The sequence below is a fragment of the Electrona antarctica genome (assembly GCF_951216825.1).
Source record: "Electrona antarctica genome assembly, chromosome: 2".
In the NCBI taxonomy this organism is placed as follows: Eukaryota; Metazoa; Chordata; class Actinopteri; order Myctophiformes; family Myctophidae; genus Electrona; species Electrona antarctica.
The window spans coordinates 43,007,445-43,023,673 of NC_136807.1; the positions used below are offsets into that span (position 1 = coordinate 43,007,445).

The 16,229-nt window shown below is 46.4% G+C and overlaps 1 protein-coding gene across 1 annotated transcript in view; it reads left to right on the top strand.

Annotated features, from left to right (window-relative positions):
• samd11 (sterile alpha motif domain containing 11) overlaps positions 1–16,229 on the top strand; it is a gene marked incomplete at its 3' end in the record, with an annotated part of 58,147 nt that overhangs the window by 27,341 nt on the left and 14,577 nt on the right. The window contains exon 4 of the mRNA XM_079515581.1: positions 8,066–8,175. Coding sequence (XP_079371707.1) covers positions 8,066–8,175 — 110 coding nt within the window. The remainder of the gene's footprint in view (positions 1–8,065; positions 8,176–16,229) is intronic.

Here is a 16,229-nt window from a genome sequence, read left to right on the forward strand (position 1 = left end):
AGTTCAACTCGGGGCTCTCTCGCTGGCTTTGCATTCGGCACAGGTTCTGCCAACGTCGGGGTCGACAAGCGGCGTCTTCGTATATTAGTATATAGCTCATCATCCTTGAGGACGCCTTGTCAAGTTCATTATAAGCCCTGTCCGCTACATCTTTTAACCTGATTAATGTTAATGGCCACCAGCTTTACGGGCGATTAGTTTAGTAGGCCTTCCACGGGCAGCGAGCGTTCCTCCCCCTGCTGAGTCAGCGCAGAGCAGCTCCCGGCTGAAGCGGAGCCAAGCCTCTGTAATGACCCGACAGAAAGTCACAGACACTGCCTTTCAACTGTCATAACTACCTCAGAACAAGACGTACAGTACAGGGACAATCCCTTCATGTACGCTTGTCAATTTCAGTCACACACATACATTGAAGGGAACACAGTACCTGGTTCTGGTTGCACCCTATACAGAGGCATTCACAATCACACCACAATACACAGTTCTGGGGCTGTGTATTCACGGATTGACAGTGATCGATGGTAGCTGCCCCTGTTCTGTTAACAATTTGAACCCCCTGATGTCTCTATTTTGAGCAAGATGTTTCAAAGACAAAATGTGAAAAAAGCAGATCATCCGATGCGATGTGTTGTGAATTGAACATTTGAAAGATCTTTTTTTAAATTCACACTAATGTGTTTAATGTCGGATTCATGGCATTCATCTTGATGACCCTAAATATTTGATGGGGGTAACTGATGGAGGAAGGCTTTAGTACTCAAGGTCTAACTGTTTGTTTCAGTTGGCTGTAGATAACAAGGCTTTGATTGGAAAGTGCTGACTGAGTCTCTGGGTAATTACCAAGCAACCACCATGGATTTTAAAACGTACACCTGCTGAGGTCTGCCTTTCAGATGGCACCACCCTTAAAAATAATAATAATGAACCGCCCCTATGCCTCTGCCAAAATAAATGTAGGTGTTTTCTCTGATTCTTAATCATGCAATATTATGAGTGGTTAACTGGATATATTCTGCTAATCGATCGATTGTGGGGGAAATATAAAAAAGTACCGCAGTTTAGAATTCAGGTTTTCAAACTGGGGGGCACTTAAGGCTGGAATGACACCCACTGCAAAAAGAAAAGAAAAAAAATAGTAGTAGTAATATTTGACCTGGTAAGCCTATTTTGGGCATGCCACTTATTGACGTTTCTAAGAACGTTTTACACATTCTCTAAAATAGCAGATCTACAAGCTTTTGAAAAGCCATTTTGCAGTAGGGGGGGCCGCAGCCAGAGGCAATGGTTATTTGGGGGTCCTTGGCATGGAAACGTTTTCAAACCACGGACCCCAAAGTATTTTAGATGGTAGAGGAGAGCCGTCATAATGGCTACAGACCTTATGCCTTCCATATAGGGCTAGGCAAAGAATTTACTGTAAACCAAATCAGGCCATTTGGTTTACCTCCTACATGCTCTACTAACCAGATATGGATAATACTGGGTCTGTTTATGTAAAGACAGTCCTGTGCTATGAACAGTCTCTCGGTAGGGAGTAGAGCTGGCAAAGAATCCATATCCCAAAGCTCTGGGATGTGCAGTAGTGTTAGTATACTGTTTTAGACAGTAGGGTTTGAAGGGCTTCTATTTCTTTGTCTTACCATGAAAGTTGTTTTAAGGTATGTACTGTATGTGTGTCTGGTTGACGGTTGTGGACTGGAACTCTTGCAGTAGTTTCGTGTTTGAGGCACATGTCGAGGAGTCTGTAAAACGGAAAAATGATGGAATATCCTTGTGTTACTGTTCATAGATCCCGACAAGAAAGGACAAGCTGCTCTATGTCTGATGTCAATGCCAATCGACACCATGTCTGCTTGATGTATTGGCGTGCTTTTGGAGTTTCACTTTGAACACTCACCTTTTTATAGATAATGTTATCTCCTTTATGTGCTGTATCTACATAGATCTGCATTGGCACATATTGTTAATGGGTGCATTGTGCTCAGTCTGGGAGATTACCACAGAGAAGCCAGAGAGAGACGGATGAATGAGTCAAGCTTCTCAACGTCCTTTTGTCCTCCTCTGGCTTTATTGAACTAGTACGCTGTTGCCATTTGCCAGGAAGAGCATCATGGACAGTGAGAAATTCCTGGAAATTGCTGTCCTCTAAAAGCGCTAATTTCAGCTTGGAAGTCTAAGAGCTTTCTAGACGTTTTTTTTTTTTTTTTTTTTTTGCTTCACTGCTTGCCATTGTTTACTTTGGTTTTCCATGGTAACGCAGCTACACAACAATTTAGTGGCGGATTTGGTGTCACTTGACGTAAGATGTTGAATAGTTTCCACATGCACGGAACACACGATTGCATCTATTTACGATATCCTCTTGTCAAAAGAGGATGTCAACAAAAGATGATCAACAGAGCTCTAGCAGTTTAGTAGCAGATCTGGTGCTAGTTTGAAAATAGAAGTTTATGGTTTCCAGAAGAGCAACATTTGTCTTATGTTACCATCCTGTCAAAAGATGATATCAACAATCCATGATGATGAGCCTGTATCATTTTCGTGATGTCTCTCAACCAGAATAGCTGTTTGTGCAAAACAAATTATAACACAGAAAATGTGACTATGCCCAATCTGAATTCGAAGCAGAATTTAGCGACAGAAATCATACAGTAAGGATGACTGCCGGCTGTATGAGACAGCACACAAAATTAACACCAACGCCAAGCAGCAAATTCATGGCCACATAGGGAGAGGACTCGCGCGCAACATGGCCGACCCACTGTATATTTTATTTCCATTGTACATTTCTCCTCTCCCTCGGCTACCTTATCGACCTCACATCAGCTTGTAGAGCGGAGGAACAACAAGGAGAAGCCCAAGAGGAGCCCGGCTAGTCTTACTTATTTATGTATCTATTTCTGTATTTATTCATTACTCCCTCTGCTTGCCGGGATCCCAGTGGCAGCCTGCGTTTCCATCCGACTGTGAGCAGCATGAGAATGGTGTCTTCCTTTGTCCACAGGAAGCAGACAAAACATAGAATGTATATGGATCCATATTCCCTGCTTTGAGCTTTGCCTTTCCTCACATGTGCATATTTTCCCCTAAACACGAAACTCTTCACATTTTATCGTCTTTTCTTCACAAAAGCATAGGAGAAGCTAGACACTGCCGATTCCCTCTGCTTCTCTGCGTTCTTGCCCGAGTCCACATCTTACTGTGCTGCGGTTGTTGAATATTACATATTGCCTGGTCGAATTTGAATATTGCTGGAGCCAGCACTGTGGGCCACCTGTGCAGGCTTGGAAGAGGCTGTGTGGTCCGTCTATTGTCTTGGGGGTAGAGGAAGGTCCTTTTACCTGCAAGCACCAGATGTTAGGCACAGTTTGTGTCCTCTTTCTCTCTCCCTCCCTTCTCTCACACACACTTTCTCGCTTTCTGTAACAATTTCTCGCCTGCTCTCTCTCTCTCTCTTTGTCTCTGTCCCTCTGTCTCTCTCTCTCTGTCTCTCCCTATCTCTGGCCCCTTCACTCCTCACCCCGGGACCACACTGTCTGTCTGTCTGTTTGCCAGCACTCTCCCAGTGGTGGTGTGAGACATGGCGTCAGGGTGGCCCAGGCAGCCAGCTTGTGCCAGCTCACCTCGTGACCTCCAGGCCTGGTACCTTAGCGTCTCTTGCCAAAGTCTCAGTGGGGCACAGCGGGCCGCGCGCTGTAAACCTGTTCCCTTGCCAACAAAAGAGGCTTTTCGTGTCATTTGGACTGTTTTGAACGCTGACTCCCCACCAGAAGGGTATAGACCTTTTCTCAATGAACGTTCCAACAGCGTCACTGGAAAGCCTCCTTAGTGGCAGCACCTGAGGTTAAGTTTTAAAAAAGTCTACCAATGAATAAACTAGATTTGGCAGGCTTAGTTAAGCCAGACCGGTGGGGATATGTGCTGGTGAATTACAATATGAACTCATTGACTGCCAGCCCTCCCTCTTTCCCCCCTTGCCAGCCTTTTCGTTATATCTGACCTTTTCAAGACATGTTGCGTTTAGCGTTATTTTTTTTCGCATCCCCAGTGTTCACGGAGGGGGAAAAAATCTATTTGGACTATGCATTCAAGAAGCGGCTCAAGATCGGATTTTGCGATCTCGTCGCGTCCTGTTTCCTTTCGGACTGCGACTTTTTACACAAGAAGTGGCGACATTCGGCCGGTGTGGAGACTGCTGCCAGACAAGCTATCTTGCTTTGCAATTGGCTAGTTTAGTTTGTTGTTAGGTCAACCGAGGATAGGTTACACCCCATATCCTGGAGGCATGACTACAGTGTTATTGGCTAGTTAGTCAGGCCAACTGGCCAACCACTGCTATAACTTCCTCACTCAGTATATGCATCAGTCTATGCATCTGTGGTGTACAGATAGGGAACAGATAACACAGTCATGCATGCACGTTTTAACAAACCGGAGTCAGTCACCCACCCACCCACCCACCCACCCAACCAGCCAGCCAGCCAGCCAGCCAGCCAGCCAGCCAGCCAGCCAGCCAGCCAGCCAGCCAGCCAGCCAGTCAGCCAGCCAGCCAGCCAGCCAACCAGCCAGCCAGCCAGCCAGCCAGCCAGCCAGCCAGCCAGCCAGTCAGCCAGCCAGCCAGCCAGCCAGCCAACCAGCCAGCCAGCCAGTCAGCCAGTCAGTCAGCCAGCCAGCCAGCCAGCCAGCCAGCCAGCCAGCCAGCCAGCCAGCCAGCCAGTCAGTCAGCCAGCCAGCCAGCCAGCCAGCCAGCCAGCCAGCCAGCCAGCCAGCCAGCCAGCCAGCCAGCCAGCCAGCCAGCCAGCCAGCCAGCCAGCCAGTCAGTCAGCCAGCCAGCCAGCCAGCCAGCCAGCCAGCCAGCCAGCCAGCCAGTCAGTCAGTCAGTCAGTCAGTCAGTCGGCCAATAAGTGACATGACCTCGTATTGGCCAGGCCTCGCAGGCGAGCAATTTGTTTTTAGAATTGTAACAAAAAACTTCTACGTGGCATTAAAAGCCGGAATAATCCCATGTGGGACTACTGGTATTTTATTGTATTTCCGAACGGTACATCACTTTGGTGTATAGCAGAGGAAGTGGGTTAAAAGAACAGCAAGGGGTGAAAGGGGTGAAAAATGGGTTACAAAATCGTGGGATAAAAATTATTAAAGATAAAAGAACAGCAATATAAATGCAGTTATACCTATGAGAACATCATGATATCGTTAGTGTACAGCAGGACACCAGTAGTGTCCATGACAGACTTTGGGATATTAGCGGCACACTAATCATCATCCCTCCCAATGTCTGGGTCAGAATGTCTGTGCCATGGATGAGGCATGGCGGGGGTTGGGAGGTATTCACCAGTTTAGGGATGAGCCGGAGGATGAGATGATTGTCTCCGGCGTGCACCTAGATGATAAGAAGGCTCATGTCCTTCTTAGCTATCAGCGGGCCCAACGGCCACACTATAACCTAGCCCCCCCCCTACCCCAAGGTCTGCACCCTCTATCCTCAACCCCCCACCTCTCCCGCCCAGATAAACCTTGCCTCAGGGACCGCTGACTCAGGCAACCTGGTCTTAAAACGCTGTGCCCCCTCCGCCCCCCCCAGTGTGACCTTGGACATTTTGGGAGGGAGGAAAGGGAGGGGGAAGGATGATGACAGAGAGGGGGAGTGGCGGGGGGGGGGGGGGGGGGGTGCTGGGCCCTCATTAGCCAGGCCAAGACGGGACGGCCCAGGAAAAGAGCACTAATTACCCCCACTAACAATGTCCTCGCTGCTCGTGGCTTAGAGTGGCCACTTTGCTGTGGGATAATAACCTCCGAGAAGTTCAGTACAGTATTAGGAGAATCACTTGGAGTGATGGGCAGAGAGTATGGTTATAGGGAAGTGGTTAGTTCCAAGGTCGCAGTAGTATCCAGTGTGTGTGTGTGTGTGTGTGTGTGTGTGTGTGTGTGTGTGTGTGTGTGTGTGTGTGTGTGTGTGTGTGTGTGTGTGTGTGTGTGTGTGTGCGTGTGTGCGTGTGTGTGCGCACGCACATATGGGTGTGCATGTGTCTGATGCAAATCCATTGTTATCCTCAATCAAAGACACACTCAGGGTCTCGTCATTCTCCTGAAGAGCCTTGCCGGGCGTTCAGGGTCAGCTACTGTAGCTACTAATTTTAGCAACTTGCCTTCTAACAGAAGTCTGTCATTATTCCCCGAAAAGTTTTGCAGTCACGGTCAAATCAAGCGTCTCCTTGCTTAGCAACCGGTCGTGACTGTTTTGTCTGTGTCTTGCTTCGGAGTCATCGGTTCTCCGTGACTGAGAAGTGGCTGCTGTAGCCGACACAGTCAGCGTCAGCCCCCCTCCCCTCTTAAGTTTGCCTGCATCTGTGCTGTTAGCGTGTGGAAAACAGCTTGGCGGGCGACAGCCTGACATTACAGCCGGAGCCTGTAATCATGGGGCTGTAAAAAACCCAAATCCAGCAGCCGCAAACAGTGTGGCCTCGTCATAGCGGTGGCGGATAAGAACCATGCACTGCTTCTGTCCCAGAGAACTCACTCCTCCTGCCTTGTGCCGTACGTGTCACACCATGCAGACCCCCTTCATAGACGACTCTGTTTTCAATAAAACATGCCAGAGTTAAAAGCAGCCGTCCAGTTAACACTGCCCAATTTGTTAACCCTGCAAGAGGCATAAATCTGACATCTATGAACATGTATGTATGGTGTATGGTTCTAATCTATAAAACGTGGAGAAAGCTGAACTGTTCTAGCATTCTGCTGAGGTGAAATATAACAAACAATTGCTATTACGGTGTATTATGAACTGTTCTGAACTTCTGCTGGGATGTTCCGTGATGTAATACTGGTGACAAATTGATTGAACAATAGACACTTGACAACGTCACACAAAAAAAAGAAAACCCACAGCATTACGTTGAGCCAAAACCTTGCCCAAATGACGTCTGTAACTCTCTCTCTCTCTCTCTCTCTCTCTCTCTCTCTCTCTCTCTCTCTTACCACGCAAGCTGGTGGCCATTACATTGCGTGCGACTCACTGAACCCAGCACTCCCTCAAACACTTAAAGCCCTATTTTCCATCATTGTACCTATTTAATGCGATCAGCATGCTAATCAGATTGTGAATTAAATACCTCCATGACACAGTTGTGTTGTTGTGTTATGTTTGTGGAGTGGACTGGTGGAGCAACGGACGGCCCCACCGCTAATCTTTAAACGTCCTTATCCGCTCCTCCTCCGTCACCTGCTCCTGCTCCTCCTCTTTATTCTTATCTCCCTCGTCTTTTGTTCTTCTCGTCTCCCGCTCTTCGCTGGGGTGCCGAAGAGCAGGGACGGTTGTTCTGGGAGACAGAGAGTCTAGCTGCTATAGACTAGTTGCTTTCCCGTTGAGGTGAAGATACTGTAAATCTTGACGCCTGTCCGTTTGTTTGTGTTGCCGCATGGCTCATTTTCATCGTCCATCGTGTAATATTGATCAAATGTATCAGTTCTGTGCAATCGCTGGTCCGCATCTATTGTCTTCCCTGCCACACGGTTATTATCTATTATCCACACCCATCTAAAGACGCCTTGATTCATGTCGTAGCACATTATTCAACCGCCTGTCTGTCTCGCGCCGGGCTGATTTGGGGAACTGATAACAAAAGAAAAAGGAAAACAAATAGAGCCATAACAGCGTTTTAAGCTGATAAACTACTTATGAGTTATGATTGTGTTATGATGAGCTGGGCTGAGACCCAAAAGTGCTGGATGCACTAGTCTGTCACAGTCTATTACTGTACATAGAACCTCAGCCACTTACTGCAGAGCTGGCCGCCAATAGGCGCATGCTAGTACATTCAGGATATAGACACACTGCTGTGAAGATAGTGGATTTCTGTGGCTGGTATTGTGTATCTGTATTGTCCTTTTGTCTCTGTATTTTAAAAGGCATATCAGGCCTTTGATATTGCTGCTAACTCTGTGTCTCTCTGTGTCTCTCCCCGTGTGTGTGTGTGTGTGTGTGTGTGTGTGTGTGTGTGTGTGTATGTGTGTGTGTGTGTGTGTGTGTGTGTGTGTGTGTGTGCGTGTGCGTGCGCAGTCGTGACAGTGACCTATCTACGATCATCTCCAATCTGCACCACACGAGACAACACGGTATGCCCGAGGGCCAGTCCGTCTCCGACCACAGCACCAGCACTGGACACACAGGTAGGTCCACACACCCCGTGCTGTGTGTGTGTGTGTGTGTGTGTGGACACACATCTGCGTGAGTGAGCGAGTGGGTATACCGTACGGTCAAATTGGGAGTTTTGCTTTAACCCATTTTGACCTGAGATCAGATTCTAAAAATGTCTTCTACACGCTGACAGTTTTCTGAAAAAGCTATGTTTCTATGTCAGTCGTTCTTCGATTTTTTTGAAGAATGCATGGAGTGTGGGAGCTCACACGACACCCTTCAACAGCTCACCACGCATATGATGGTTACTGGACATTTCATTAAAGTCACCAACTCAGCCTCCAAGAAGGGCGATTTTTCAAAAATAGCAAAAATAGCAGACCTGCTATTTTTCAATAGCTAAAGCATAACATAATGCTAACACCAACAGGCGTTCCCGCCCAAAATGGGTTAACTCAGAGAGTGTGAAAATAGACTTGTGATGTGGTCCACTTTTTCACTCTCGGGTTTAAAATAACCCAAAAGCACTGTGTTGTTGTACTTAATGCAGTCCAAAGACAAGGACGTGCAAGAGGTTTTTCTTCCCTTCATTTTCTTCTTTTGCCCTCGCCCCTTTTCAACAGATAACATTAAACATTGCATTTTGGTCTTTCATTTACTCCAATTTGTTTGATTGGGGGAATTTGCCAAATTGCTATAAGCTTATTACTTAGTCCTGAAGGTCGTTCTTCAGATGATTACTTAATGTTCCTCTCACATTCTCCACGGCACTCCAGGAGTTTTCTTTAACCCCCCCTTTTAAATGACCTCTGAATAAAATAGCTTTATTTGCCATTAATCCAGTTTTATGTGAGCAAAGGAACCATGGTGTGTTTGCTAAGCTTACAGGCTTAGAGACAGAAATCATCTTTCAAGTACCCTGTAGCTTCTTGGGGATTTTTGTTTTGTTTTGTTTTTGTGAAACCCCACGAAATTGAAACATGGGTGTAAAAAGAGACAGATTGTCCTTCTTTATGACATACAGCAATTAGCCTAAATGTATGAGTCTTGTTTCGACATCACTGGGTTCATTCTACCTCTCTGTGTTTCCTACAGTATGTGGTCTCCAAAATGTAGAGCTGGAGACAAACCAATTACATATGAATTAATTTGGTATTGTGTAGATATGTTCAGCAATCTGACACAGACACATATACAGTGTTGACCTTCTGGCCTGTGAACCCAATCACATTACATTTGACACACTCCACAGACAAATTAAATTAAACATGTTAAAACCATGTTAATCATGAAAAATCTCTTTTCGGCTCAGAGTTTTTGTAGCATTAATTTATGTGCAAGGAAAATGTTGGTGTGGAAGACTCCGCCCTACTGTACTAACAATAAAAGCTCTAATATGCTCTAATAACGTAATACAAGTTAGAATACAAGTACGGTACGGTACAAGTATCAATTCTAGTGAAACTAGTTGACTAGTTTACTAGTCGACTATAGTTGTTTAACTAGGCCTACCTATTATGTAAAAATATATATATATATTTTTTGAGTGGTGCAAACCACTCCAACAACTGGCTTTGTACCCGTGTCCCGTGTACATGTGTTTGTTCGTACCAAAAAAACGAGCATGGTTGCTATGGTTAGTATGTGACGTCGTTGCACCACTCAGTGTACATTGGTGACTATATAACTATAATCTAGCTGATCTTGAGGCCTACAAAAACAGCCCCCCCCCCCCCCCTTTTTTTCTTCTTTTTTTTTCATATCAACTACTCAACTAGTACCAACAAGGTCAACTAGTGGATTTACTAGACGACTAGTTGAATAGTCGACTAGTTGCTTAAAGCCCTAGTACTAAGTACTATAATAATTATATAATAAATATAGTTGCAGCACAAAAAGAAAAAAGAAAAGCATAATGTAAATGGATGAATAATTTGCCCTGTTGCTGACCAGGGCATGAACCCGTCCTCTCTTATCCCATTAGCACTGGGGGGCACTGAGTGGCATCATCATCCCAGACCCAACACCTCCGCCCAATCCCCCCTCTCCCTCTCTCTGATCTCATGTCTGGCAGATTAATTGCGCATACGGAGCCTCTAATATCACGCGGGTGGGGTGGACAGTAGATGGGTGGAGGGTTGGGCTTGGTGTCGGTCTTATTTAAGCCTCACAAACAACAGCTACACCCAGAGACTCGGACCTCACGGTGGGCCCCAACAAGACCAGTCAGTTAGGTAATATAGGGTGGGGTGGAGTGTGTAGGTGGGTCTTCTCTCCTTACAGCCGTATTAGTTGGCCAAACAGCCAGTTCCAGCCAGTGTCTTAGGCCCTGGGTTTAGGCGTATCTGCCCTAAAAGGCAAGTCTAATTGTCTGATAAGCTAACCACCCCAGGGGTCTATATTAAGCCCCCGCCCCCCCATGGGACAAAATATCTTCGCCAAAAATAGGCAATGTACTGCTATTTTCTCCGAATATTCTCCCCAGAATAGGGACGGTATAGGCTTCATGTGGTTGAATCGGCATCTTAATGGATGAAGACGCAAACAGATGAAGGGGAGCAGATGCATGCGGTGTGTCCCGTATCAGAGGAGGTCCAACGCTCTCAAATCTGTCAGTTGGAGCATTAAAGGGAGATTTAACAGGCTGCTTAAGCGGCTCGCTCCGTGTCTGTAAACAAGTCCAATCCCATCAGACACTGGCTTTAATTCTTCTGTCTGCCAGTGAAATTAGACTCACACTCACACACGCGACGCGCACACCTACAAATAATAAACAAACACAAACACACACCCAGTCAAAGACAAAAAACTGTTTGCACGAGCGAGTGATAAGTTAACGAGCACACATGCTAATAATTACTCTCTCACACACACACACACACACACACACACACACACACACACACACACACACACACACACACACACACACACACACACACACACACACACACACCACCAACAACAACAACAACAACACCAGGTTACATGCACCCAAAACCCGCAGGTTCAAACAGAGGAGAGAGAGGTTGATGATGGCCAGGTATAAACACGTGACCCTGGCCTTGTTTGAGTGTAATTAATTAATTAATTAATTGTTGGTCAAACTATAGACATTTACGTTGAAATAGAAGGTATATATACCGGTAGATATAAGGAGTGAGAGTATATACAGGACAGGTATACTATATAAATAAAGATAGCCATATAGAGATAAATATGAATAAGAAACATTAGATGAAACGATATACGAACATTGCGTACGTATGTTGGCGGCCCCAAGTGGCAGCACATATACAAGCTTATAGATCGTCACTTCGTGCTGTGCTATGAGCTTGTAGATCTGCTTTGAATTTATATACTTTTTTTTTTAAAGCAAACATTTCTGAGTCCCTCCAATGTCCCAGAAATGATGTCATTTGGCAGCCAAGTCTATATGGAAAAACATTACCCCAAAAAACCTATTGATAATATCAATAAAGGCAAAAAAAAACACCCCAAAAAAACAGGACCCAACTGGTGACGTCATGTGGCAGCAATGGGCACTGTGGCTCTCTTTGCTTCTGGGCGTCCCTTGAACTAAATATGTTTAGATGGGGTCCCCGCGGCCAAATGACTATCATTTTGGGGGTCCTTTCCTTGACATGAAAAAGTTTGAGCAGCACAGATTTTTTTGGGGGGGGGGGGGGGGGGGCAGTAAACTGTTCCTCAACATAGAGTGCTCACCCCGAAGCCACGAATGTTACCTGACAATTACTTTGTGTTCCGTAATATTCCTCATTGTTTAATAAGTAAGTGTTTGAATCTCATCTGTGTCTATAAATGCCATTGAGCATATGATACCGGCTTTCACCTGCTGCACCACAACTTCCAGACAGATATTAATATAATATACGGCTCAATGGCACAGATGTGATGAAAACACTGCTTTATTATGGAATATTATCACGGAACGCAAAGAGCCCGTATGGTTGGGTAACATCCGTGGCTCCGGGGGATGAACTTGTAGCCTACATTTATGGTGCCTCCAGTCCAAACACTTTTTGGGGGAAAGTTCACAGAGACTATCATAGATACGAAAATGTCAGAATCGATACAATAAATCTATGCCATGCCTTGATCCAAGCCAAGACCACGGATACTCACTGCAGTCAAAAAATATATACAGCCTCTTAATTGGGGGGCGATGATCTTATACATTTTCCTGTGATTTTGATTCGTAAAATTGCTTAAACATCTTTCAGGGTACTTTAAATCAGCGGCTCCCAAACTTTTTAGCCTTTTTGGCCCATGAGGCCAATTTGATAGTGGAAATAGCAGATCTACAAAGCGCCACGTTGTGAGCTTGTAGATCTGCTATTTTCACTACTTCTTAAACATTTCTTTCCTAATTTATGGAATTTCCTACATTTTTCTTTGATTTATTCATGAAATTACTGGAAAAGAAATCATCGAATTTGTTTTTAATTCATGAAAGATTTTGCTTGTTTTTTTTTTCTGCCTTTATTGATAGTATCAAGTGAAGACAGACAGGAAAGAGAGAGAGAGAGAGAAGGGGAGAGACATGCGGCAAAGGTCGTCATGAACGGGACTCGAACACGCGACACGCTGTCAGGCCAAAGCCTATATGTGGCATGCGCCTGGACCATGTAGCTTGTTTTCAGCGGTTACTATATAGTGGATATCCCTCTTTCACATCAACGTGTTGGAGGTCTGGCTTCCGACGTATAGGCAGCTATAACATATTGGAACTGTGAACGGAGTGGACTGGCAGATATTTGTCTTGGAGGTGGATCCGACAGCAGACGCACAGAGACACTACTGCCGTCAGTCTACGATATATTGTGTTTACTCTGCGCTGTCTGTCTGTCAACTCCTCTGTTTGACTTACCCTCTCCAAGTGTTTAGCTTCTACCGCTGAGCTGTGGTTAGCGGAACGGATAGGAGAGGGAGACGGCTAGATAACTGGTAGAGAGAGAGAGAGAGAGAGAGAGAGAGGCAGAGACAGAGAGAGAGAAAGAGAGAGAGACAGAGAGAGAGAGAGAGACAGAGAGAGAGAAAGAGAGAGAGAGAGAGACAGGGAGAGAGACAGAGAGAGAGAGACAGGGAGAGAGAGGGAGACAGGGGCGTGGACAAGGAGAGTGTGAGACAGAAAGACGGTAAAGAAAGGAAGAGAAGAAAAGAGGAAGAGAAGGAGAGAAAAAGAGAGCGAGGGAGGGGGAGCGAGAGAGTTAAAGTGGCGACGGAAGAAAAAAGTTTGGAAAAACGCGGAGGAGAAGGAGAGATGAATGAGTGTGGTGCTGGTATCAGGGGAGGGCAGACGGAGGCTTTGGCGACGGGGCGACAGAAGTGTTTGTGTGTGCGACTGTGTGTGCGCGCGTGCGTGCGCGCGCGTGTGTGTGTGTGTGTGTGTGTGTGTGTGTGTGTGTGTGTGTGTGTGTGTGTGTGTGTGTGTGTGTGGGTCAGGAGGAAAGGGAAACAGGCTTGCTGGGTCGTCTCTGCGCCAGAGTGGGCCGTTAATTAAATCCGAGGGACAGACAGGAGGGCTGCCTCCCCCCTCTCTCTCTCTCTCTCTCTCTCTCTCTCTCTCTCTCTATCTCTCCCTCCCTCTCTCTCTCTCTCTCTCTCTATCTCTCCCTCCCTCTCGCTCTATCTCTCCCTCCCTCTCTCTCTCTCTCTCTGTCTCTCTCCCTCCCCCCAGCCCCTGGGTACTCAGAGGCTCCGTGGAGGGGGAGAGGCAGGGAGGTAGAGAGCAGAGGAAGGGCGGAGAGGAGGAGGGGGAGGGGGGAGGGGGGGCAGGGGCGCCGGCGCTCAGTGTCTGGCTGCCTGTGGAGACTGTAAACCATGGCTCTGCGGTCAGGACAGAGACTCAAACAGGCGGATAAGGTGTTTTTGGTCTGCTGTGTTCTCTCTCTGCCTCTCTGCCTCTCTCTCTCTCTCTCTCTCTCTCTCTCTCTCTCTCTGCCTCTCTCTCTCTCTCTGCCCCCCCCCCTCATCGCTCCCTGCGTTCAGACTTTTACAAAGGCAGTTGAAGTCTCACAATGGTGTGTGTGTATTGTGTGTGCGTGTGTGCGTGCGTGCGTGCAACGTGCATGGTGGGTCGGGGGCTGTTGTGTGGTGGTGTTGGTTTAGTTTGAGCGTGTATTTATGTGCGTGCGTTTGTGTATACACACACCTTTGCCTTTAATGTGTGGTTTTAGATGCTGTCAACGTGAAACTCTGCACAACTGTGCAACAGTTTTATTCTGATTGCAAGAGAGCTATAGAGATAGGCTGCTTTAAGTAAAAATCACACCCGTGTGAACTGAGCGGTGCAGGCTGCTCAACAACACCACTGGCTATGGCTGCAGTTATAGTTCTACTGCTCAGTGTGAATGGCCCTTTAGGCTGCTCAACAGTGCCACTTTAGGTCACCCAGTGGTATTGCGGCTGTTGAAGCCTCGTACTCGTACAGACATGCGTACACTCAGACTCAGACATGCATTACACACGCGGCCAGTCATCGCGGCGGTTATGCACCACTCAAAAGTGTTGCATGGATGCTGCTGTGTCATCATATCAGGTGTAGAGCAGAGCAGAGGGAGTTCAGTCAGGACAACTCAAGAATGGATGGAATATGTATTTATTGAATTCAAATTAACAATATATTTATTATGGTTTGGCGATGAATTGGATCTGCTTTTAGGTACTGAGATCAAGCACGGCATCAGTCCCGACCATAGGGACCCCGAATTCCCCCGTAACTAAACAGCAGATCCAAAACGACAGGTGGTAGGAGGAGGGTGAGACAGGTGGTAGGAGGAGGGTGAGACAGGTGGTAGAAGGAGGGTGAGACAGGTGGTAGGAGGAGGGTGAGACAGGTGATAGAAGGAGGGTGAGACAGGTGGTAGGAGGAGGGTGAGACAGGTGGTAGGAGGAGGGTGAGACAGGTGGTAGGAGGAGGGTGAGACAGGTGGTAGGAGGAGGGTGAGACAGGTGGTAGAAGGAGGGTGAGACAGGTGGTAGGAGGAGGGTGAGACAGGTGGTAGGAGGAGGGTGAGACAGGTGGTAGGAGGAGGGTGAGACAGGTGGTAGAAGGAGGGTGAGACAGGTGGTAGAAGGAGGGTGAGACAGGTGGTAGGAGGAGGGTGAGACAGGTGGTAGAAGGAGGGTGAGACAGGTGGTAGGAGGAGGGTGAGCAGCAAAAGTTTAGGCAGGCAGCAGCGCAGCAGTATCAGTGTGTGCAGCAGCAAGTAAGCAAGCAGATTGAACAGTGCAAACTTCCAGTTTAAATAGCCGGTATAAAGATGGGATGAGTGTGTGATTGGATGAAGTGAATCATGTGACGGTGATGCTGAGGTGGCCCAATTAAAGGGCCGGCAGCAACTGCACTGAGTTTTCTGGCTGAACTTGCTCTGCGCATGTCTGTGACATCATGTCTGTGACATCATGTCTGTGACAGCCACGGTGCTCATTTGATATACTATAGGTTCTAGTCACAAATAGGATGATATATGTATACATCTCAAATGTTTAAATTTTAGTTTTAGTTGACTAAATCTAGGTACAGTAAACATTACATAGAAAACCACACATTATAGGCAAAGGTGCGTATATATACAATACACAAACGCACGCACATAAATACATGCTCAAACCAAACCAACAGCCCCCGACTTCGTCTTTGTTGACAAAAATGTGTATTTAGGCAGGCCTTGATGGCATCGCAATGGCTGCTTTTACACTTGGTTGCATGCTGAATATAGCAGATCTACAAGCTCACAAAGCTTGTAGATGTGCTATTTTCAGAAGCGCGACCAAACATAACATGGACTTGTCTTTTAGTTCTACTGGATCGCTTCTTCATTAGTCATTCCCCAACATTTTAGTCTAGTTTTTATTTGTTGATGAAATTGTCAATATATTTAGTCTTTAACACTAAACGGAAGCACTCAGGTCAAGCATCAAGCTGATTGATGGACTGGAATGGCCGACCTGTGTTTTTAAATAACTTTTCCTCCAAGTACAGACATAAGATCAGATTTCCTTTCACGTATGTGAAAAGAATCAGCAGCCAGGGAAATTAGTAAATGAATGCACATTTTTG